The sequence below is a fragment of the Neopelma chrysocephalum genome, unplaced genomic scaffold (assembly GCF_003984885.1).
Source record: "Neopelma chrysocephalum unplaced genomic scaffold, ASM398488v2 Primary Assembly neopelma1_65b, whole genome shotgun sequence".
Taxonomy (NCBI): Eukaryota; Metazoa; Chordata; class Aves; order Passeriformes; family Pipridae; genus Neopelma; species Neopelma chrysocephalum.
In genome coordinates, this window is record NW_020897723.1 from 2,906,763 (window position 1) to 2,929,150 (window position 22,388).

Consider the following 22,388-nt stretch of genomic DNA (forward strand, 5'->3'; position numbering starts at 1 on the left):
GCGGGTGGGCAGGCGCGCGGCCGGCGCGGGGCGCGCGCGCGGGGCTCGTCTCGGAGCGGGCGGCGGGGGAAGATGGAAGGAGCGTCCTTCGGAGCGGGCCGGGCGGGGGGGGCCATCGACCCCGTGGATTTCCTGAAGCAGCCGCAGACCCTGCTCCGGGTGACCACCTGGGTAAGGCGGGGCCGGCGGGGCCGGCGGTGCGGGGGGCAGCGCCCGGTGCCCCGGGCGGTGCGGGGTGCGGTGCGGTGCGGGGGCAGCGCCCGCGCGGGGTGCGGTGCCCGCGGCATCGCCCGGTTGCCCGTGCGGGGCCGGTGCGCGGTGCGGTGCCGGGTGCGTCCCGCCCGTGCCCGTTACATCGTGCCCGGTGCGGTGCCGCTGCGGCGGGGGGTGCCCGGCGCCCCGGGCCGTGCTGGCTGCCTTGGGAATTCCCTTGGGAATGGGGCAGGGAGCGGCGGGGGGGGATGCGCCGCTGCCCGTGCCCGGTTCGGTGCTGGAGGATGGGGTGCGGAGCGGGAGGCAGAGGACATTTTCCTGCCTTCCACGCTCCGTGCGTGCGTGTGTGTGACAGAAATCCGGGAGCCAGCCCTGCCCAGCTCCCCGTTCTGCTGGAGGGATGGCACGGGCTTTGGCCATCTCCCATCCATGAATTCCTGCCGCGGAGCGGAGAGCAGGCGGTGGAATGGGCTGTGCAGCCCCTCTGGGAGGGCTTTGGTGGTCCACGAACAGGCAGCACAGGGAGCTGAGCTCTGGAGCTCCGGGGGCCCGGATGCCCAGGGCTGAGAGCAGCCCCTAATTTGCCTCCCCAGCCTGGCTTTTCTGCTGAGATCTGCAGGTATGCGTGGCCTTGGGAGGTCGGGAATGCCTGGTCCTTCCCAAAAGCCCCCAGTGGGAAGGGTCTGCCCAGCTCCGGTGCTTGGCTGGAGGCTGTGGATGAGCAGAGCTGGGCCAGCAATGGATCTGGGGCATCCAGATTGATGTGAACGGGGCATTTTGGGCAGGGTTCAGGCACTTGGCAGCAGTTGTGTCCTAGAGGCACTGCCTCAGTCTAGAAAACTTGATCTGGATCCACCTGGATGCTCCTGGATCCTCCTTGAGTGCAGTGGCAAACTGTTGACTGTGGTGTTGGTTTGGGGAATGGTTGGATAAATCTGACCCACTGTTGGTGAGTTGGGCCTGTGTGAGATAAATCTGTCATGTCATATCCAGAGAGGTCTCAGAGATCCCTTCAGGGATTGGACACTGCTGGGAAGCAGGACCAGGATATGGAAAATGGAGACAAAATAAAGGTCCCAGCTTAGAAAATAGTCTTGTGTGTATTTGCTGGCTGGCTTATTCAGTGGTAAAGTCCCTGGTCTTGTGGCTCTGTGTTCACAGGGAATTGGTGAAAGCCAAGTGCTTACAACTGCAGAAACACATCAACTTAACTCAAAACAAGTGCAGGAACCACTGATCTGGCCAAACATGGGATGTGTGCAGTGCTGTCCCATCCATGTTTGCAATACTGGGAGTCAGCTCCAAAGCCCAGTGAGCAAAATGGGAGGTTCTGCTCTTTTCAGTGGGCTGGGGATTGGGTTGTGGAAGTCCCACAGTAAAAGCCCTTTGGAGCCCTTTTCCCAGGTCTCAGATTTGCTGGCAGACCTGTCAGGGACCCTTCTCCATTGCTGCTCCACTTTGGGGGAGCCTTGGTTGGCTTTTGCTTGGCTGTTGCAGCCCAGTTACCTGTGCCTTAAACCACTTCAGACTTAAAACTCCTTTCCAGTGCGAGCTGGGACTGCAGTTGGGTGGGAGGTGTGAGGGGGGGTTCCCTTCCCACCTGCTGTTTCTTGCAGGTTTGGCAGAGCAGAGCGTGTCCGGGCTCCTCCCGAGCGGTTGCTCTGCTGCTTTTGCCAGACAAAAACCATGTCCAGGTGGAGATCTTGGATGGAGGAGGCAACCAAAGGCTTTGCTGAGGTCTCTGCTGCCTTTCTGTTCTGTTCATGTGTAACTGCTGCCCTGGGTGAGTGTGGCAGTACCGTGGGCACCAGGTGACATCCGTGGTGGCAGCCGGAGCACGGACCAACGCCCGCCGTGCTGCTCCCGGATGCACAAAGCAAACACAGCCCTTCCCAGGCTTCCCTGCCTGCCATCCTGGGACATCCAGGCTGCCCATGCCCTGGATGGTTATTCAAAAAGCCCTGAGTTTAGGTGCTGGGGTGGGCTTTCTTCACGTGGTTTTCCTTGCTGTGCTTTGGTGGTGCATCCCTGTAAATATGGTTACCCTGGGCAGTTGGATCTCACACTGGAGGCATCACCCTTGCTGTGTGTGTGAAGTTCCTTGGGGAAAAGAGGAGGCATCTGCCCAAGATGTGCTGGTTTGAGTGTGATGGTGATGGAGAACCACCACAAGGATTTGGGACCAGTCTCATGTGCCCGGAGCGAGCGGCTCAGTGCTGGTGACCATTGCTGGGGCTTCCCAACGAGCCAGCACCAAAGGAGGGTCCAGTTCCTCTTTGTGACTCCAACAGCAACTTCAGGGCTGTGGGTTCAGACCCTGTGCTGGCAAACATCTGAGGGACTGGCAGGTGAATGGTGACTTCAACACAGAAAGCCCCAAATGTCAGCGACGGCCACAGGGGATTCCTGGTTCCGCCTCACGCCACAACCTCCCCCTCACAGAGTAATTCTGAGTATCTGAAGGGGGGAAAAAACCGCTCCTGGCTTGAGCTGCAAAATCAAAAGCTGGAAAGAACCATTTAACAGTTCCTCATTCATCTCTTCCCCCTCCGTCTGATGCAGTTTGTCAGATGAAGATGTGATCGCTCTTGTGGTTTCCTTTGGAGACATTTTTTTGCCCAGCAAAACAGACTGGATATTCACCAAGGGTGCCCACAGAGTCATGAGTTCCTTTCGCTGTCACTGCCCGTGCCAGCCGGGCTTTCAAGTGGCCGCTCAGCTTTGCAGGGGAATTGTTCTCTTGACGTACATTTAGGTTCGGCTTTTAAAGGCAGTTTTGGAAAATATTCTAAGAAATGTTTCCAGTGATCCCCGTGATTTCAGTCAGAGCAGCAGTAGAAGCGCGGTGCCTACACAGCTGGAGAACCCTTTCCTGCAGCCCTGGCAGCTGCCTGACCTGATCTGCTGCCTCTTGTTTCTTAAAGTTGAATAATTTTGTAGTTCATCACCTGGGTCAGATGACCCCAAGCTGTGTGGTGTGGTTGACACACTGGAGAGAAGGGATGGAGCATCCAGAGGGACCAGGACAGGCTGGAGGGGTGGGACTGTGTGAATTTGTTGAGGTCCAACACAGCCAAGTGCAAGGTCTTTTGTGTGGATTGGGGCAATCCTAAGCCCAAATACAGGCTTGTTTGGGATAATGGATTGGGAGTAGCCCTGAGGAGAAGCACTTGAGGGTGTTGGTGGATGAGAAGCTCAACATGACCCACAGTGTGTGTGTGCAGCTGCAGGAGGGCTGGTTTGAGGTGCTGTGGGGTGGAAGTGTGGGTTTGCTGGGATACAACACACAGCTCCTGTGAAAGTTTGGGAAGCTCCTTTTGGGGAGCAGACCTTGCCTGCTCCAGGCATCCTACAGATGCAGATGGAAGTGGCTGCTTGGCATAGCCAGGAGAACTCCCCAGGAGACCTCAGTGAGAAGTACAAGGAGGAAGCTCTGGGCAGCTCTTCAGGGGGTTCTCTGCCTCTTGAGCACTTGGGGCTCTTAGAGAAGAGCTCCAGGGCTGCTCTGGCACTTAAGGAGCCCGTGGTGATTCTGAGAGTCATTACCATGATCTTAACTGCTTCAGACTTTGGTCTTGGCCACTTTTCAGCAGGGTCGCCAGATTTCTGCCTTAAGTTCTGCCTTCAACCTACTGCCCATGGAAGGAGAGAATTAAGTTTAACATTTTTGGTAATGGAATCATGGGGAAATTTCACTGGATCTGAGCTGAAAATGGTTCTAACTTATCGTTTTCTGCCATCGCTGATCTCCAGCACTGCTGCTGTGCCATGTGCTCAGATTGCAGCCCTAGATTAGGAACTTTGAATGGGCGCTGTGTTCCAGCACCTCTTACCACATTAGAAAAAGCAATTCAGTAAAAATCAGTCATGTGGTCATCAACATGCATCCTCCCAAGCTGATTAGCCTGGTGGACATGTCCATAAACCTATTACAGCATCAGACCACCTCTGTCTGTGCCAGGAACCGCGTCAGGTCTTCCCTCTGCGGTCGTAGCCGTGGTCCCGTGGGAGATCTGGCAGTGCCCAAAGCAGTTCTTTAGTCTTCACACCCTCCTGGAAAATTATGCAGATCTGTGCTGGAAACTTCCCCGTGACTGACAACTGCAAAGATAAACTGGGGAGGGACCCGGGCCCTGATTCCCCCGGAGCCTGAGCTGGGTGGGCGTTGAGGGAGGCTGGTCCTCTGCCAAGGGTCCAACTCCATCCCTGAGTGGGGAATGTGCCCGAGGGATGTGTGTGGCTCACACGAGGGCTTATCCAGGGCTTAGGGAAACACTCTGTGCTAAGCAGGATTTGGCCTGTGCTAATTTGACCTTAATTGTTTTCCCTTCTCGTTTGATGGTCCATCCTTCCCTTGCCAGGCTCACAGGGTGTCATTTGGCTCTCTGGTGCCCACACTGGAGTGGTGAGGGGTGACCCAGAGGCTGGTGCTGACTCCCTGGTGTGGTTTGTGCCCAGCTCCATCGATCAGGAGCCGCAGCAGAGGGAATGAGCTCGGGGTTATTTGTCTCCATGCGCTGCTTTTCCTCGATGCTGACTTTAATGGTTGCCTGCTTGTGTAATCAAAGCAGGGCTTTGCAGTCTCCTACAACCCCACACCTTCTGGTGGTGTTTTTTTTATAGGTCCCAAATCAGTGCAGCGCATCAGCAGTGGGAACATCTCACCTTAAAATGGCTGACAGTTCACACACCGAAGCTTTCAGCTCGTGCTCTCTTGTGTTATTTGCTTTTTATTTTCCTTGCACTGGCTGTGCTCAGACCACCAGGTCTCCTGGAGCACGTTTTGGGCGTTGGGCTGCAGGAGGCTGAAAGCAAAGGGGGTGAAAAATGTGTGTGTGCTGGGGTGCAGCCAGTTCAAGCCCCAGGAGGGAACAGGGAGCTGCAGAGTGTAACTCCAGAAGGGAGTCAGGCAGCCTGACCAGCCTCCAGATGGTAAAAACCTGGTGCAGAGAAGGCAGACACATGGCTCCAGGTTTATCCACACCTAAATGTGTCTCTCTCCATTGTGGGCACACGAGTGTCTCAGTGCCCTGGGCTCCTGTGATGGCACCTCTGGGTCCTGCAGAATCACAGAATCCTGGAATGGTTTGGGTTGGAAGAGACCTTAAAGCTCATCTCATTCCACCCCCTGCCACGGGCAGGGACACCTTCCACTAGCCCAGGTTGCTCCAAGCCCCATCCAGCCTGGCCTGGGACACTTGCAGGGATGGGGCAGCCACAGCTTCTCTGGAGTGGCTGGAGAAAAATTATTTTTCTTACCCATATCTTGCACTGGTTCATCCAGCAAGAGCAAGATTTGCTGCTGGTTGTGTTGGGTGGTTCAGCTGGAGAATGGAGTGTCCTGTGAAGGTTCCTTGGCCAGTCCTGTGAGGTATCACTCAGGCCCATGGAATCTCGCTCACAGTGCAAAATCTGACCTTGTGTTTTTACTTTCAAGTCTCTGGTTGGGGGGTTTGGGCCACTGTGGTTTGTAGAGGTGATTAGAAAATGGCACTTGTTTTGCATGAAGTTTAAAAAACACGGGGTTGATTTTCCCCCATCTACCCACATTTTCTCAGAAAAAAAAAAGGCATTTTTTCGTCTATACTTAGAATGACAACACCGAATCTATTCTCACTAAAATGTTTTACCAGCACCAGTTGGGTTTTCTTTTTAAGAAAAACTAACATTTCAAACACGGGGCGAGGGAGAGAAAACCCATGTTTTGACAGAGGCATCTTTTGACAGGAGTATTTCAGCCAGAGCTGATGTTTTGAGCTCATCTATCAAACATGTGCAGTTGCAATTAGTTACTATTTTGACCACCCAAGATTTTGGTGTACAAAACATTTCCTGTGTTTTGTACATCAAAACGTGGTCGTGGGGGTCTTATGGGATGAGCCACATGGGTTGTCTGGCAGCAGGAAGGGATGCCTTGCTTCCCAAAGCCCCCTGGAGCTGGAAGATAAGTGGTAAAACATCTTTTCTGGGCATCCTCCATCAACAGCCCCGGGTGTGCAAACCTGGTGCAAGCACCAGACAACTGCTCTGTGACGTCCTCAATTGTATTTTCAGGAGCTCTTCCTCACCCACCAAAACTCTGGGCTCCCACCAGGCTCCCAAAGGCACAGGGAAGGTTGTTACTGCTGGGAGAACGGAGTAAAACTCTTCTCAGAGGAGCTGAGTACAAGTTTGCTGCCCTGCCAGAGAAGTAATCGCGTGGAGTCGGAGGTTCTCAATTATTCATGATTTCCAGAATCACATTATTTCTTCCAGGGCCTGTTTTACTAATGCTGTTGCTATTTCTGATGGTAAATAACAATTTTGCATTATTTATGAACGGATTTTTTACAACTGCTGATGTTACAGCTGCTGCCAGAGCAGTGGGAAAATCATTATTGCTGTTTGTTGTTGTTTCTTCCTCACACTCAGCCCCCTTGTTGTGTGCGTGGTGATGGTGATGGTGGTGATGATGATGATGACGACGATGATGGTGATGGTGATGATGATGGTGATGATGATGATGATGGTGATGATGATGATGATGAGCTAAGCATGGCACTGGTGAGGAACAGGGTGCAGATGCCAAATGGGTGACTTGGGTGGCCACTGAGCTTGTGGCTGGTGCATCCCAGCTGGGGATGGATGGAGGACAGGATCCCAGGTTGTGGTTAAATTCCAAGAGCAGGAAGGTCTGATTACCTCCCTGTTCCAGAGGTAGCTGCTTGCAGGAGCTCCTACACACCTGAGATGGGGTGTACTCCACAGACTCTGCTGCTTCTGCTCATCATTTATTTCAGATGACACCCTGCAGATCCAAAACAGGTCCCTCACCAACCCCATCTCATTTTAGTGGGTCAATCTCTGGCAGATCCACTTCTTTGTCCTCCAGTTTGGAGGAGACTCAGTGGAGATGGTCAGAGATGTGTTTGCTAATGGGACACTTGCCTTTGTAAGTAACGTCAGGCAGAAGAATCCCAGAGTCACTGAGGTTGGAAAAGCCCTCCCAGCCCATGGATCCCCCCTGTGCCCCATCCCCAGCTTGTCCCCCAGCCCAGAGCACTGAGTGCCACGGCCAGGCCTTCCTGGGACACCTCCAGGGGTGGAGACTCCACCACCTTCCAGGGCAGCCCCTGCCAAGGCCTGAGCACCCTTTCTGACGTCCAACCTGAACCTCCCCTTGCACAGCCTAAGTCTGTGTCCTGTCATGTGAAGAAGCTCTGGCCCAGCTTCACCACAGCACTGGAATGAGTTTGGAGGAGGTAAATCCAAATTAAGTCCTTTGGGGAAGTCAAGGGTGAGACATTTGGCTCATGCTTAGGAGAAAATTCTGTCACAATGTTTTGTTAAAGAGTGTTTGGGTCTTTGGGGGTGGTTTGCTCCATTTCCCCCCTCTGTGATGTGGCTCCCTGGGGGTGACCCATGGCCAGGCAGCAGCACTGGGACACGGGTGACTCTGTGAAAGCCACCAGCTGTGGCTCCTGGGCTGCTGCCCCCGTGTCTCCTGTCCCTGTCTCGTGCCCCCCGTGTCGTGCTGTTCCTGCCCCGTGTCCGTCCTCAGCAGCTCCCAGGCAGCCTCTGATCTCCCCTCCTGCATCCCTGGCCTCCAGCAGCGCCCAGGGAGCCGGGAGCCAGGCAGGGATGCAGGCAGGGATGCAGGCAGGGATGCAGGCAGGGATACAGGGAGCAGAGCTGGCAGCCAGGGCTGAGATCAGAGGCTCACAGCAGGATGGATGGTGCCTGCAGGCCTCGCTCCCCTCCTGCTCACAGCCCGAGATCCAGGCGTGGGGCAGCACTTCCCAAGCTCTGACAGAGCAGGATCCAGAGCAGATTGGGATGCAGCTGGTCCCGCAGCTTCCGCTCCTGCCTTTGGTGTTGGGAGATAAGGGATTTACTTCAGCCTGCAGCGTGGTGAATGGTATTAGTGCAGGCTGCTGCTGCCAGCCCGCTCCTTCCCTGCCTGCAGGGATGAGACACCCTCCTGTCCCAGCCCTTCTCTCCCTCTCAGGGCACAAACCAGGTCACTGGATAACGGGGGCAGGTGCTGCATCCTCCGGCCCCTGCTAAGCCAGGTGGAAAATTGCCCAGTCATTCCCAGGGCAGCCTGTCCCCTGTGCCCAGGTGAGCTGCTCCCCACCTCCCGTCCCCCCTCCACCAGGCATCCAGCCCTTCCCTGGCTCAGCCTTCAGCAGCTCAGTTATCCTCTGGCACTTCATTCCTCCTGGCTCCACAGGGACACAGGGAGTTTATCCAGAGCAGCCTGATGATGGAGAGCAGCACGAGGACTGTGCAGAGACCTGCCCCGTCTGTTTATTTTTACCCTCCCCAGCCTGTCTGGAGGAAACATCCTTAAAATACTCTGCAAAGCAGGGCACTGAAAGGCAGGCAGGCTCACAGGGGAGGGCCACCAGGTACCATCCACCAGCCCTCTGGCTGGAGCCACCAACCAGACGGGAGTCAGGATCCGTCTCGCAAATGCCACGTTGCCATGGAGTCAAGGACAGGATCGAATCCAGTCATGTTGCTGTTGGAAAAGGGAGGCAAATGTAAACAGCAGCAAGCTGTGTTTCCTCCTTCCTTCTGCAGATCTTCTCCATCGTGGTGTTTGGCTCCATTGTGAACGAGTGCTACGTGAACAAGGACAGCCAGAACCCCGAGCTGCTCTGCATCTTCAACGAGAATGAGAGCGCCTGCAGCTACGGCATCGCCGTCGGCATCATCGCCTTCTTCGGCTGCATCTTCTTCTTCATCGTGGACCTGTACTTCCAGCAGATCAGCAGCGTCAAGGACCGCAAACGGGCCGTGCTGCTGGACCTTGGCTTCTCAGGTACCTCTGCGGGCTGAGGGAGGGGCGGCTCTGGCTCCTGCAGCTCCACTCCCGAGTCCTCCCCTCTCCCCCCACGGCCTGACACGACTGGAGTGCCTCGTTCAGGGAGAGCAGGGGTGGCAGGGGCCTTGTCCCACCCAGCTGTGAGCTCAGGAAGCTACATGTGGTGGCTTGAAGGCAGTCCCACTTGTCTGTGTCACTGCTGCAGCTGGAGGTGTTTGCTGAGCTGGCTTTGGTGAGGCCACACAGAGAAGTGAGGTTTGGTGGTCACATGTCAGAGACCAGATAGGGTGTTTTACCCTCCCACGTCAACTTCTGGCTCACGAAAAGGTGGTTTCCTCAGTTGTGCTGAGTCTGGTTTCACTCTGTGCATGTGTTTGGGGCGGAGCAGAAGCAGTTTCTGCACCCCTCTGGCCCCTCTCACTGTGGGCAGGGGGGGCTGGGACCCCCGGGGCTGGCATGGATCTTCTGTGCCCTCTGGAGCCCCTGGACCTGAGGCTGATCCGTGCAAACAGGAGCAAGCAGGATGCCTTGAGCTGGGAGAGAACATCCTCTGCTCGGCTGCTGCGGGAGCTGCCCGGCTCTGCTGGCAGCTGATGTTCCCCATTCCCAGGCTCTCGTGTCAGCAAAGTCTGAAGGTGATTTATCCAGCACAGACGTCTCTGATGGCTCTCTGTCCCAGATGAGAACATCCATCATCACCTCCCTGTGCTGGCCTGTCACTGAGGGTGTTCTCTCCTTGCTGGAGAGCTCATTTCCGTGGTGCTGGAGCGCCAGTGTCTAGCCCTTGTTAGGGAATATTTACAGCCCCTTCCGTGGGGCTCAGTGCCTGAAACCCTTGGATTCAAGCAGAAGGGGAACATCACATCCATCTCCTGGCTGCTGCTCCATGTGGCAGAGTGAGGCTGCAATCCTCTCTCCCTGCCTTCCACCTCCTGGCAGCCCTTTGCTCCCTGCCAGGGATGTGGGAACTGGCACTGCTCTACATCTCTGCCTCCTTTCTCCTTGGTCCTTGTCATGCATCCACTGGCTGGGGGAATGAGAGTATCATGGAAGTCTGGAATGGTTTGGGTTGGAAGGGACCTTAAAGCCCATCCAGTCCCACCTCCTGCCATGGGCAGGGACACCTTCCAGTAGCCCAGGTTGCTCCAAGTCCCATCCAGCCTGCCCTTGGACACTTCCAGGGATCCAGGGGCAGCCACAGCTTCTCTGGGCAACCTGTGCCAGGGCCTCCCCACCCTCACAGGGAAGAATTTCTTCCTAAAATGCACCTGGGAAATAACTGGGTGGTAGTACTGGGACACAGACAGGGGTTCAGGCAGGGCCACCACGCTGCAAACAGCATTTGCAACTTTCTCTTCCAGCTGCTCCTGTAGACAGGCGTTTGCTTGGGACCAGGCTGGGATTAGGATGGTGACACATCTTTCCTGGTGTTTGCACTCTGTTGTCTGCAGATCCTAAAATGATAATTATCTCCTGGCTCTTTTGGTGCCTCCTGGCGTTTTCCATTTCCCCCGTGTGCTGGAGGTTGTGGAGCTGCTGCTGGAGCAGCTGGAGCTGGGACTGGCACATTCAGCCTCTCCACGTCACTGCCAGCTCAGCCCTCCTTGGGGGGTTTTAAAATCCGTGTCAGTCCTCCAAACTTTGAACCACAGCTGGCTTGTGTTTCTGGAGATGCTCTCCGTGCCTGACCCCATCTCCTCCACCGGCAGCAATTCCTGCCTTCCCGTGGCACTGCAGGGAATCCTCCTCCTCTCAGGGCTTATGTGGAGGGGAAAGGCTCGTCTCTGCATCACCAAACTTCTAGGAAGTCCACATGGGTGGCAGGAGAAGCAACCCCAGGGACACAACGCTGGCTGGTGGTTTCAGGAGGAGGAGGGTGGTGTCTCCCACCCCTCGGTGCTGCAGGAGGAATTTGGCAGCTGCAGTACCCGGCACAGCCGGTGCACGGTGGGGAACGTGCATGATTGTAACTCCTGAAAGCCCTCGGGTGACACCACTGACAGATGGGCTGTGATGGCACTGGGGACCCAGGCTCATCTCACACCAGCCAGCACCACCATCTCTGGGGTGTGCATCTCCTCGTGTCCAAATTTAGGGGTTGGATCTGCTCCCCGTAGCAGGGAACAGCTGCTGGTGAAGCCCTGTTGTAACAGAGCTGGGGAGCAGAAAACATCTCTGACCCTGAGGACCTTTAAGGAATAAACCCCAGAGGTCACTGACAACAGGCCATCAGCCTAAGGGGAAGTGAAAGTGCATAGGCAGAGCTTTGGTGGGTTCAGTGCCAGGACATTTCTGGTGAAATGTCTGTGCTTTGGAAAGGGAAAGCCTGGCTGATCCTTGCTGTGAGGGCAGTTTCCTGGCCAGGCTGATGGAAGTGTGGATGGTTGGGAAGCCCCAGGCCCAGCCGTGCAGGAGAAGGAGACAAAGAATGTGGCTTCTTAAACTGCAATTAGGAGCAAACTGTGAGTTAAAGGCAGTGGGCCCTGTGACTCCAGCACTGGGTGAGGATGGTCACATGCATTTTATATCCTACTTAGGGACAACTGGCAAGATAAAAGGGAATAAAGGGAAATAAAGGGGAATAAAGGAAGGTTCTTCCTCTCCCTGCAGTCAGACAGCCAGCAGCCCCAGGGGACTGGCAGTGTGGCTGCTCATACTGATGTGCTGATGGATCCTTGGGAAGGTGCTGGGTGGAATCAGCACCAGGAATCAGCATCAGATCAGAATCCCCGGCATCCACACGTGCATTGACATACGAATTGGAGGGTGGGGGGACCTCAGGAAAGCTGGAGACCCTTAAAACAGCATCATGGGAGGCTCCAGGTTGTGCAGCTCCTCCTCCCAGCTCTGGAAGGCCTCCCTGCTCCTTAGGCTGTGTGCTCTTGGCTTGTTTCTTGGCTGTTTGCTGAGCTCCTTGGCATCTGGAGAGCTGTTGGCTGGTGATTGAATTAGGGGAGCTGCAGCCATCTCTTGCTCAGCCAGCTTTGGTTCCAGTAAGGAATAATCACCAGAGTATTTTTGCTCAGTTCCACAGCCCCAGAGGGATTCTCTTTAGGGAGGAGCAGAGCTGTCACGTGTGTCACAGAATCACAGGATTATGGAGTGGTTTGGGTTGGAAGAGACCGTAAAACTCATCCAGTTCCACCCCCTGTCAAGGGCAGGGACACCTCCCACTATCCCATGTTGCTCCAAGCCCCGTCCAGCCCAGCCTGGGACACTTCCAGGGATCCAGGGGCAGCCACAGCTTCTCTGGGCAACCTGTGCCAGGGCCTCCCCACCCTCCCAGGGAGGGATTTCTTCCCAATATCCCATTAAATGTACCCTTTGCAGCAGCAGGTGGAGGTCCTTGCAGGAGAGGAGGTGACAGCACTGACCAGCTCTGTTCTCTCCCAGGTTTCCTGGCCTTCCTGTGGTTTGTGGCCTTCTGCTTCCTGGCCAACCAGTGGCAGAGGACGACGCTGACCAGGGGCTTTGCGCAGGGGGCCGACGCTGCACGGGCAGCAATCACCTTCTCCTTCTTCTCCATCATCATCTGGGTGAGTGCAGCCCCAGCTGGGCTGGGCAGGGCAGAAAAAAACCTCCTCAGGGCAGACACAAAACCTCCTCAGGGCAGACACAAAACCTCTTCAGGGCAGACACAAAAAGTCCAGCACTGGGCTGGAGGAGGAATCTGGGGAGGGTTTGGAGAAGTGAATCCTGGTGGGTGCTGAGGGGCTGCGCTGAGGGAACTGTGGGCCCTCCACAGATGAAACTGGTGGTTTCTTACCCGGGAAGCATCAGCTCAGTCCCCTCTGTCGCTGGGGAATTCCAGGCTTCCCCTTCTCCTGGGCCTGGGAAGTTGTGTTCCCATTGAGAACGTGTCACCAGCCACGAGCTGCCCTGATTTTGGGGCCTCGTTAGAGCCCCGGGGGCAGCTCAGCTGGGAGCCAACAGGTCCCCAGGAGCAAATCAGTGCTCTGAGCTGGTTTCATGGGATGGCAGGGGGATTTTGGGAGCTCTCAGGCTCATCAGCTCCTTGGGATGAGCCAGGCTGGCCCCTCTGCTGTCCACCCAGAGGCAGGGGCTTGTAGAAACCCCTGTGCTCCCTATTTTTGGCTTTGTGCATCCCCAGGGCCCACAGGGGTAGGGGAACCTCTTCCAGAGCCCTTTTCCTACAGCTGCTGGACCCTGCATGTCCTGGGGGCTTGTGCCACTCAGGGAGCTCCTGCTCCACAGGCTGTGTGTGGAGGAGCCAGGATGGCTCCGTGTCACCTCCACTCCTCCAGTTTTTCCTGGGCAGAGAGCCCCAGGATGTGCCCTAATTCCATGTTGCCTTAAGGGAATTGGGGCAAAAGCCAGCCTGAGGTTTTCCAGCATCAGCCTGGCTCCAGTTCCTCACCAATTCAACTGCTCCCTGCTTTATGATTATCCAAATAAATCTCTTTTAATCCCAGCTCCCCACAGCTCTTCTCCATCCCTGTGTTGCCTGAGTTGAGTGCAGCCCCCGGGGCGGGGGGATGTCCCCCATCCCCTCAGCATCTGCTCCCACTCCCCTGTTACCATCCCAGAGGATGGCCAGCGTGGTTGGGAAACCATTCTCAGTGTCTACAGGCATTTTTTTTCTCCTCCTGAGCCTGTCATGTATAAACTAATTGAAATTGTTAATGAAACCTCCTGAAATCAGAGCGAGCACTCGCGGCTCTGCCGCCCACATTTCCCACCCTTTGTGACCTCAATTCTGGCAACCTGGGAGAGGGTGAAGGAGTCTTGGCAGAACTGACCTATTTTCTGGCCTGGCACTCATCAGTTTTCCCTCCCCACGGCGCAGGGGTTCATTGGTGCCAGCAGTGCCAGCTCTGCACAGCCAGGGGTCTCGAGCCCAGGCTGCAACCCCCACCCCAACACAGCTTTGGGGTCAACCTGTCACACAGAAATGGCCTCTTTAGGGTTACAGGGTGGGCTTTGGGTTGGATTAGCTCATGGTTATAACAGAGCGGGGCAGCAGCTTCCTGGGATGCTGCCATGTGCTCAGTGCTGGGGACATGGGGTCCTGGGGGAACTCAGGGTCCTGAGGGGATGTGGGGTCCTGGGGGACACAGGATCATGGGGGAATGTGAGATCCTGAGGGCATTGTGGGATCCTGGGGGCACATGGGGTCCTGGGGGAAATGTGAGATCCTGAGGGGGTTGTGGAATCCTGGAGGGAAGTGGGGTCCTGGGGGAGTGCAAGGTCCTGGGAGGATGTGAGGTCCTGGGGGGTCACGGGTTCCTGGGGCCATGCAGGGTGTGGGGGGGAGTTGTGGGATGCTGGGGCCATGCAGGGTCCTGGGGGGGAGTTGTGGGATGCTGGGGCCATGCAGGGTCCTGGGGGGGAGTTGTGGGATGCTGGGGCCATGCAGGTTGCCCCCCCTGACCTCCTGCTCCTCCCGCAGGTGGTGCTGGCAGTGAGGGCCCTGCAGAGGTACCGCCTGGGCACGGACATGTCGCTCTTTGCCACCGACCAGTTCCCGGCTGACCCGAGTGCTCCGTACCCCGGGTACCCCGTGGGCAGCGGCACCGAGAGCACGGAGACCTACCAGAGCCCCCCCTTCACCGAGACCTTAGAGGCCAACCCCAAAGGTTACCAAGTGCCAGCGTACTGAGGGCCCCGGGGCGTCCCCGGGGCCGCGTCCCACGGTGCAGCACCGGATCCGGCCGATCCCAAATGTATTCAGTCCCATTTCCTTGCCGTGGCCAGTCAGTGCTGGGTCCCTTTATTAGCTCGTTGTGCAGTGAATTCTGTACAGTGGTATTGGTTCTTGTCTTACCTGTCCCAGGGTTTCTAAAAGCAGTGTTCCCTCTAAGCCAGAAGGAAGGAAGGTTGTTGCCACATCGCCTACGCGTGGGGAAGATGAATAAATGCCCTCTCTAAGCCTTGGTGCCGGGTGCTGGCTCTGCTGGGAAAGCCCAGGACACCTTTTCCTCTTAGAAAACAGTAGCTGAGGAGTTATTTCTCTCGTTCTGAGGAGTTATTTATCTCGTTCTTCCAGAACTAACACAGAATCCATTGAGGGTGGGCGGGTGGTGGGGAGGGTTGGGCTCCTGCTGAGGAGCTTTCCAGTCCATGTTCCATGGAAAGTGCCAAATTCACAAGGAAGTTAAGTGGTGTCTGTGTTACTTTTCTTTGTATATATTTACTGTACAAAACAAATATCCAAACAGGTGTTTCAAACTTGGCTTAGAGGCACGGGGTGGGGGTCACAGTGGGTCGAGGTCAGGGTCAATATGCAGATTAATTCTGTGCTTCAATGGGTTCTGGTCAAGGGTGTAAAAAGTTGCTGTTTGAAACTGGGAACCAGTTCAGCAGTAGCTGGCTGCTGACTGGGAATAGCCTGTGATCAGCGGGATATGGCAGGTTGTGGTTCTGTTTGTTCACCAGGGAACTGGGAAGTTTCTGGTTGGCAGCGCTGCCACGTCCTCCTGCTCAGCCCTGGCACCAGGGGTGGGGGGCTCAGGCGCAAAGTCCAAGGCCATTAGGAGCAATATTGGACTTGTGTTTTCATACTGGGAGCAGCCACCATCTGTCAGCTGCAGCAGAACCCCAGGTGGGGACATGTGTGTCACCCTGCAGTCTCCAGAAATGAGGAATTCAGGCAGGGAACTGGAAAGGCTTCACAGGCCACTGAAGTCCCTCCCGAGTGGGCTCACATGTTTGGGAATAGTGTGGGGGGAGAGAGTCAGTGAAAAGCACCCAGGAAAGAGGCTCAGTTTGGAGTTTCAGCTTCAAAATTCCTGCCTTGTAAAAACGAAATGTGTAAAATCCAGTGGGTCCTTGTCAGCCACCTGCTGGCTTTCCCTGCTGGCTTTCCCTGCTGACTTTCCCTTCCAGCTTTCCCTGCTGGCTTTCCTTGATAACTTTCCCTGATGACTTTCCCTGCCTGTGCAGCAGCTGCTCCAGGCCATGTGTCACTGAGGACTGAGCAGAGGAGCTGAAACTTGACTTCTTGACCCCCTTGGTGGCAGCTCCATCCTTGGAGACCCCCGGCTCTCCGGCGCTCCGGGGTCTTGCCTTGCCAGTTCCCTCCGGCAAAGCCGCTGCTGCCTTCGGCCTCGTGAGGAGCAACAGTCCCAGCCTGCCCCTCCCCATGGAGCAGGTCCTGGTCACCACCACCACAGCTCATTCCTGCTGCTGAATCCCATTTAAACCAAGTAATCAGCAGCAAATCCTCCCGAGCTGTCACCGCCGGTGACAAAGCGCATTCCCTGCCTCCCTCCATCCAGGCCGGGTTCCATGAGCATTCCCTGGCTGTGCCAGTGCTGAGCTCCTCACAGGGACACCCAAACCCCAGAGTAGCCTAAATGAATTCCAGGATCTTTGCGGTTTTGTGGAGCCAGTCTTGCTGGGAAAGGAAAAAAAACCCCAAGGATTTTAACACAGGGTCCGGTAGAACTGTAGCAATATTTTCCTTAGAGGGAACACTGAAACTTTAGCAGCACAACCAGTACTCGTGTTAATATTTTAGCAAAATTATAATCAATTTAAATGTTTAAATTGATTGTACGTGAGATAATGTTCGTTCGGTACAGTGTATTTTTTCTAACTATAATATAACTGTTCCAGAGTTTCCTTGTATCCGTGAAGAGCTAAAGCTGTGTCTGCCTGCGGGACGTGTCCTGCCCCCTGTACCCCCCCCGTGCTGAATATTACACGCTCTGAATGTCCCCCCCGAGGCCTGCATTGCCTTTCTTTGCCCCACACGCACATCCCACCACGCTCGGTGCCAGGACTGACCTCGGGAGTCAGGGAATGACATGGGAATGCCGCCGGCACAGCTCCAGCCCCCGGCTGAGGCACCTGGTCCTTCCCGAGGTCAGCAGCTCGTTCCAGCTCTTAAAAATCAGTGTTACCTTCACCTTGCAGGCAGCACTTGGCTGCTCTGCTGGGCAGGAGAGGAGGAGGAGAAGGAGGAGGAAGGGCTTGGGCACCCGAGAGGCTTCCTGGCAGCAGGAAGGCAGGACAGATTGTTCCTTGATTAAACCAGAGCGGGAATAACGTGTCCAGCCACATCAACAGGCACCTCAGGGGAGGTTAACCCTGATCCCTCTGCACCCAAAATGCTGGTCCCTGTCAGGGAGGGGAGCACATCCCTGCTGGGCTGGCACTGGGACGGGCAGGACACCCATAACTGGGGCGTTTTCCCAGGGAATAGTGATGGGTTTATGTAGGATGTGGCCACGATGAGACAGGAGGGGACAACCCAAAAGTCAGGTGGCCCTGTAGCAACCAGGGTCTTGAAAGGAGCATTGACCCACCTCAGCCTGACTCAAACACCCCCGTTTTTGGGTTGGCTGGGGGGGCTGTTGCCGAAGGCCCCACGTGCAGCTCCCCAACCCCAGAGCAGCCTCCACCCAGCCGAATCCAAACATGCTCAGAGGCAGGGTTAGTGTGAGACACAGCCCCCACCCTGTGCCTGGAATCCTGCCTGGAATCCTCTGTGAGCCCCCCCAGTGTCCCCACGAGCTGCTTGGAGTCACCCTGCAGTGCCCGAGGTGCTGCCACACCTCGGTGTGTCCATGACCCCTTGGGCAGACCAGAGTGTACAGGTGGGGCTGGAATAGATACAGCCCAAGGGGCCCATGGTTAGAGAACTGGAGCCATGGGAGCAGGAACTGCTGTACTGGGGGCTTCAAGTATTTGTAACATCCATTTCCATCTTCTTTCTCCCCAGTTTTTTCTCCCAGCCCATTTGATGTGGTACAATAGCACTTGTTCCCTCATAACTACCCAGACCACATCCTAAAAACGTGCCAGGACTGTCCTGAGCATGCCAGGGCTGTCCCAAAACCACGCCAGGACTGTTCTGAGCATGCCAGGGCTGTCCCAAAACCACGCCAGGATGTCCTGAGCATGCCAGGGCTGTCCCAAAACCACGCCAGGACTGTCCTGAGCGTGCCAGGGCTGTGCCATCCTCACAAGCCGTTTATGTCCCTCTGTTCTCCTCAGAGCTCGGGACCCCCCAGCACCTCGAGCTCGCAGAGGGCAGGACTCTGCTGTGCTCAGCTCAGCCCCAAACCTTCTGTTAGCACTGAATTTGGGTGTAAAGAGCAGAATTCCAGCAATCCCATGCTGAGTTCTGCCCGACCCCCCTGCTCCAGGAGGCTCTGCCGGGACAACTCGGGTGTTTCCCAGTGCTGGGGTAACCACGTCATGGGGTTTGCAATTTATTTAAAGCATATTAAAAGATTTGAAAGAATTGGAGTTTTTGTCAGCATTTTAAGCTGTTCCTAGCAAGGTGGAAGCTTTGCTTAAGCGATATTTAGTAAAAATATCCCCTCCATTACCTGCTTCTGTGTTTAGGGGGCTGGAGCAGACCCCAAGAGCAGATCCCTCCCTTTATGCCACGCCAACCAGCTGTGCCTGGACGCTGTGGGATGAGTTTCCCATCAGTTCCTGCCACAACAGCAAGTGACACCCCCAGCATTTCTTTTCTGCTGTCCATCAGTTCCTCACAGGGTACTCTGTACCCTCCCCTGCCCATCGCCAGCCCCCCAGAACAGCACAGTGCTGCTCCTGGCTCTGCCCGCTGCTGCTCTGAGCTCCCACTAACCATTCTCACCGTCTATTCCATAGCAAATCCCATCATTATTTTGTGGAATGGCCATTTCTCTCAGTGAAAGCTGCTGTACATATTCACAGACTCCTCTCAGCCCGTGCTGTCCCCAAGCAGGTGGCTCTGGTCCCGCTCTGGTCCCCCCTTGTCCCATTCTCAGCTGCATTTTGACCCTCTGTGTGTCACAAGAGCCTCTCCCACCCCAGTGAGGTTCAGAAACAGCCTTCACTGTCTCGACTTGAAACCCAAGTTCAGCTGCCTGGATTTCGTTGCAATACACATTTAAACCTCAGATCCTTTAAGAGTTTTAATCTCCAACAGATCCCAACTGTGGTTTGGGAAGTTCAGTTTCTTTGCAGATACCTCTGTCCGAGCAGACGCTTCCAGGAGTTGCAGTTGTCACTTAACCTCTGTGCAGTGTAGTATAAAGTGGACTGTGTATGGAAATAAGTTTAAAATGTTTACAATTTTGTATATATTATATATATAAAAATATCTTTTGAGAGAACAATCTGTGATTCTGTATTTTCGGTGTCCGTGTAACCAACTGCAACTTATTTTCAATAAAGAGTTAAAAATGAATAGAAAAAAAAAAAATTTGGTAATAACTTTATTTAATCAGGTGAGCACAAGGAACAAGGAAACTGCAAGAGCAGGCCCCAGAGACCCAGAGCCTCGAGGGAACTCCCAGCAGCACCAGCCCAGGGAACCAGGGAGCTGCTGACAGAGTGAAAACCAAGGGAAGAGGGAAGGTCCTGCTGCAGGGAAGATGCATCTCAGCCCCCTGATGATGGGGAGAGGAGCTGACTGAAGTGGTGGGGGCAGATGGCACCCTCCAGACCCCCCCATGCACTCCTGGGCATCGTGCCCCACTCGGATCCAGGTCCCACCTGAGGCACCAACAGGGACATGTCCCCACTCCTCACGTGCTCATGCAGTGTGTGAACAGCCATGCAGGCAAATCATCCTCCCCAGCCCTGTTTGGGGCCAAATACAACACGTTCAGGTGTTCAAAACAGTCTTAAATACCCAGGAAAGAAACCCGAAGCACTTTGCAGCCTGAGCAAGCAAAAATAACTTTTGTAAGGCAAGGAAAAGTGGCTGTAGCAGGACTAACTCTGAGCTTGATTTCATGGAAATGATGCCTCTAGAAAAGCTGTGTTCTGTCACTAAAAATTACATAAATTAATTTCAGCTTTATTCCTACATGTTAAAAATAACTAAACCTGGAGATGGGAGGGGTCGGACACTGAACTACAGCCATGGAAGTGCACGGCAGGGAGGGCTCTTGGCACTCCAGCACCTCAGAGCTGCTGCTGGAGGAGTCACCTCACAGGATTAAGAGATCCCCCTCTTCCTCTGAGGAGGTGGAATTTGGGGATGCCAAAAAAACATGAGCGAAGCTACATCAGCCTGGTGTCACCGAGGGAGGTGCAGGTGTCAGAGAAATGCACTTAAAGGCACTGCAGAAAACATGGTCAGTGATCAGCAGCATTTAATGTCCCAGGATGCTGTTGGGAGCTCCCACCAGTAATACAACCAAGAAATTAGAAACATGGCAGTCATTAAATAAAATTCCCGTGTGCTTTACGCAGAGTAAAGCCTTAATGCTGTTACTGTACATGCAGGGCTACAAAATCAGTTTCTTGAAAGAACATGTTACAGAAAAGGTCAGAGGCAACTTCAAATCTTGCACAGACCAGCCCATTTCTTCAAGCAGCAGAATGGACTCTGTTTGCAGACAGGAAACTCTGCAGCCCAGTGTTTGCAGCGCTCCTGGTCACACCACTGAGCAGCATCTTTCCTGCACCTTTGTACCCCTGACTAGTGTGATCTTCACTGAAATAGCACAAAAAAATCAGAATGTTATAAGGGAAGCCACTTCTGTTCATTTCAGTGATTCCCTAATCTTCCCCCACCCCAAAACCAGAAAGAAACCCCCAAACCAGATGCTTATTCCCCTATTGTGTCCCCTGTCAGTCTGCAGATCAGAAAGGATTCCCAGCTATTGCATGTTCCAGGAGGAAGGAGCCCCTGCCTGCCCACCCTGGGGCTCAGCCTAACCCTACCCCAGATTTTGGGAGCTCAGACTGTGGGAGGGATGAGCTCCAGCACATTCCCATGATCCCTTTGCCCCGAGAGGGCTCCCCAAATCACCTGCTCCTCACTGACTCAACCGGCACCAGCCCTCGGCCACTCTACGCTGCCAAACCTCATTCCAAAAGTGCATCTCCAGAGCCAGAGCCTGGTGTGTGGGCCCTCGGGAAAGCTAACTGATGATCCTGCTGATTGCCTGCAAGGAAGGGAACTCCTCATCCTCAATATGCAAAGCTTTGTGGGTGACCACGTCCTGCTGAGTCAGCACTTGCTTACACGTGGGGCAGATGCAGCAGTCGAGGTCCGCGGGGGACTCCACCTGCCAAACGTTCTTTTTGTTCTTTTTGGGCCTGTTGGAGCTTTGTTTCTCCTTGACTCGGAAGTCATTGTGAGCAGAGAGCAGTTCCTGCTGCTTCACCGTGTCCGGCAGCAGCACCAACAACTCCTTAAAAATCTTCTTGAAGTTCTCCCCCAGCAGCTCTCGGCAGCTCTTGTAGTACTGTGCTGCAGAGATCACTCCCTGCAGGGAACAGCACGGGGGGAGAATTAGAAATACACAGATCTCTTAAGAAATCCCACTGGGATTCAAGTCTCCCAGAGAGGGAGGTTTTGGGAACCCACTCACCTGCCTGAACTGCCCAGAATGAGTTTTAAATTTATTGAACTTGGACTCGTCGCTTTGAAGAAATTCTTTAATGGATTGTATGAGCTGGATGTTCCTCTGCTGGAAGTTCTCAGGTATCAAGTATGATCCGTGACAGGGTTTTGGCCTGCATTGGGAAACACCAGAAGTGACTCTGACGTTGGTTTGTGTCACAGCAAAGTGCCCTGGGACATAAATCCCAAGGCTGTTCTGGTTTACAGGCTGCACGTCCTTCCTCCACCCAGCTCCACGTGCATTACTGTGAGCTGCACACAGCTGTCTTGCCAGGATGATAAAATATGGGATTTCTGTATCAGATTCCAGCTTTACATAGACAGAATATGTAAAATCCAAATTTAACACGGTCCTGACGAGCTGCTTTGTAAGGGGAGTTCACTAAAAAGACGTGGGCAAAGACCACACCACAAATAAACCGACAGATAATGCAGGTCCTGTATTAAACTGGCACAGTTTCCCCTCTCCTTTTCTCACAAACTCCTCTTTCTATCCCAGAAGGACCAGAGAGCAGCTACTGGGAAGATCAGGGCAGTGAAGGTCACCAAGGAGAACACGCCTCAGCACTTTGCTGCTGGGACTCCGACAGAATCGATGGGAAGGTGAAGGAATATGTTGAAGCTGCAGATTCCCAAATAAATCTAAAATAGACCAAAGTCTGAGCAGCCACACTGCACAGGTTTTCACTTCCTCAGCTGCAGCTACACAGGGCTGTTTTCTTTTACACAACTCTCTGGAATCCAGCCCACAAACACCCCAGGACTTCCCAATGGGAATCTTCACCCTGCTCAGAGTAACTCCGAGTGTTCCCTGCGCTGTTTTTGAAGCCCACCTGACAGAACTGAGGTGCACTGTGGAACATAACTCACTCCAAGGAGTTATTTACTCACTCTTTCAGAGCTGTAGTGACAGGTTCAGAGATGTTGGTGGATGGAATGACAGCGAAGCCCGGGGGGGGTTTGCTGACAGGCACCGACAGGCCCGGAGGCGGAGGAGGGTTCTTCAACAGCACCACGGAGTTAAAGCCTGGGGGGAACAGGGAA

The 22,388-nt window shown here is 54.6% G+C and overlaps 2 protein-coding genes across 3 annotated transcripts in view; one reads left to right on the top strand and one right to left on the bottom strand.

The window, feature by feature from the left end:
* Positions 1–33: 33 nt before the first annotated feature.
* SYNGR3 (synaptogyrin 3) lies at positions 34–16,700 on the top strand. The gene is made up of 4 exons (XM_027684009.1): positions 34–171; positions 8,779–9,019; positions 12,416–12,558; positions 14,433–16,700. Exons 1-4 carry the CDS (start codon positions 73–75, stop codon positions 14,640–14,642), a joined length of 693 nt encoding a protein of 230 aa, XP_027539810.1. The 5' UTR covers positions 34–72; the 3' UTR covers positions 14,643–16,700.
* Positions 16,701–19,179: 2,479 nt separating this feature from the next.
* The window catches only part of ZNF598 (zinc finger protein 598), a 14,018-nt gene continuing 10,809 nt past the window's right edge, over positions 19,180–22,388 (bottom strand). For both annotated transcript variants that reach the window (XM_027684008.1, XM_027684007.1), the window contains exons 10-12: positions 22,236–22,371; positions 21,313–21,457; positions 19,180–21,207 (exon numbers count right to left, since the gene is read on the bottom strand). In XM_027684008.1, coding sequence (XP_027539809.1) covers positions 20,860–21,207; positions 21,313–21,457; positions 22,236–22,371 — 629 coding nt within the window. In that variant the 3' untranslated portion in view covers positions 19,180–20,859. The remainder of the gene's footprint in view (positions 21,208–21,312; positions 21,458–22,235; positions 22,372–22,388) is intronic.

Bases quoted from the DNA above. Each gene is read 5' to 3' on its own strand.
- SYNGR3 (XM_027684009.1), top strand. From the start codon at position 73: ATGGAAGGAGCGTCCTTCGGAGCGGGCCGGGCGGGGGGGGCCATCGAC. The intron at 9,020-12,415 runs GTACCTCTGCGG...GTTCTCTCCCAG, and splicing joins GCTGGACCTTGGCTTCTCAG to GTTTCCTGGCCTTCCTGTGG. The intron at 12,559-14,432 runs GTGAGTGCAGCC...CTCCTCCCGCAG, and splicing joins TCTTCTCCATCATCATCTGG to GTGGTGCTGGCAGTGAGGGC.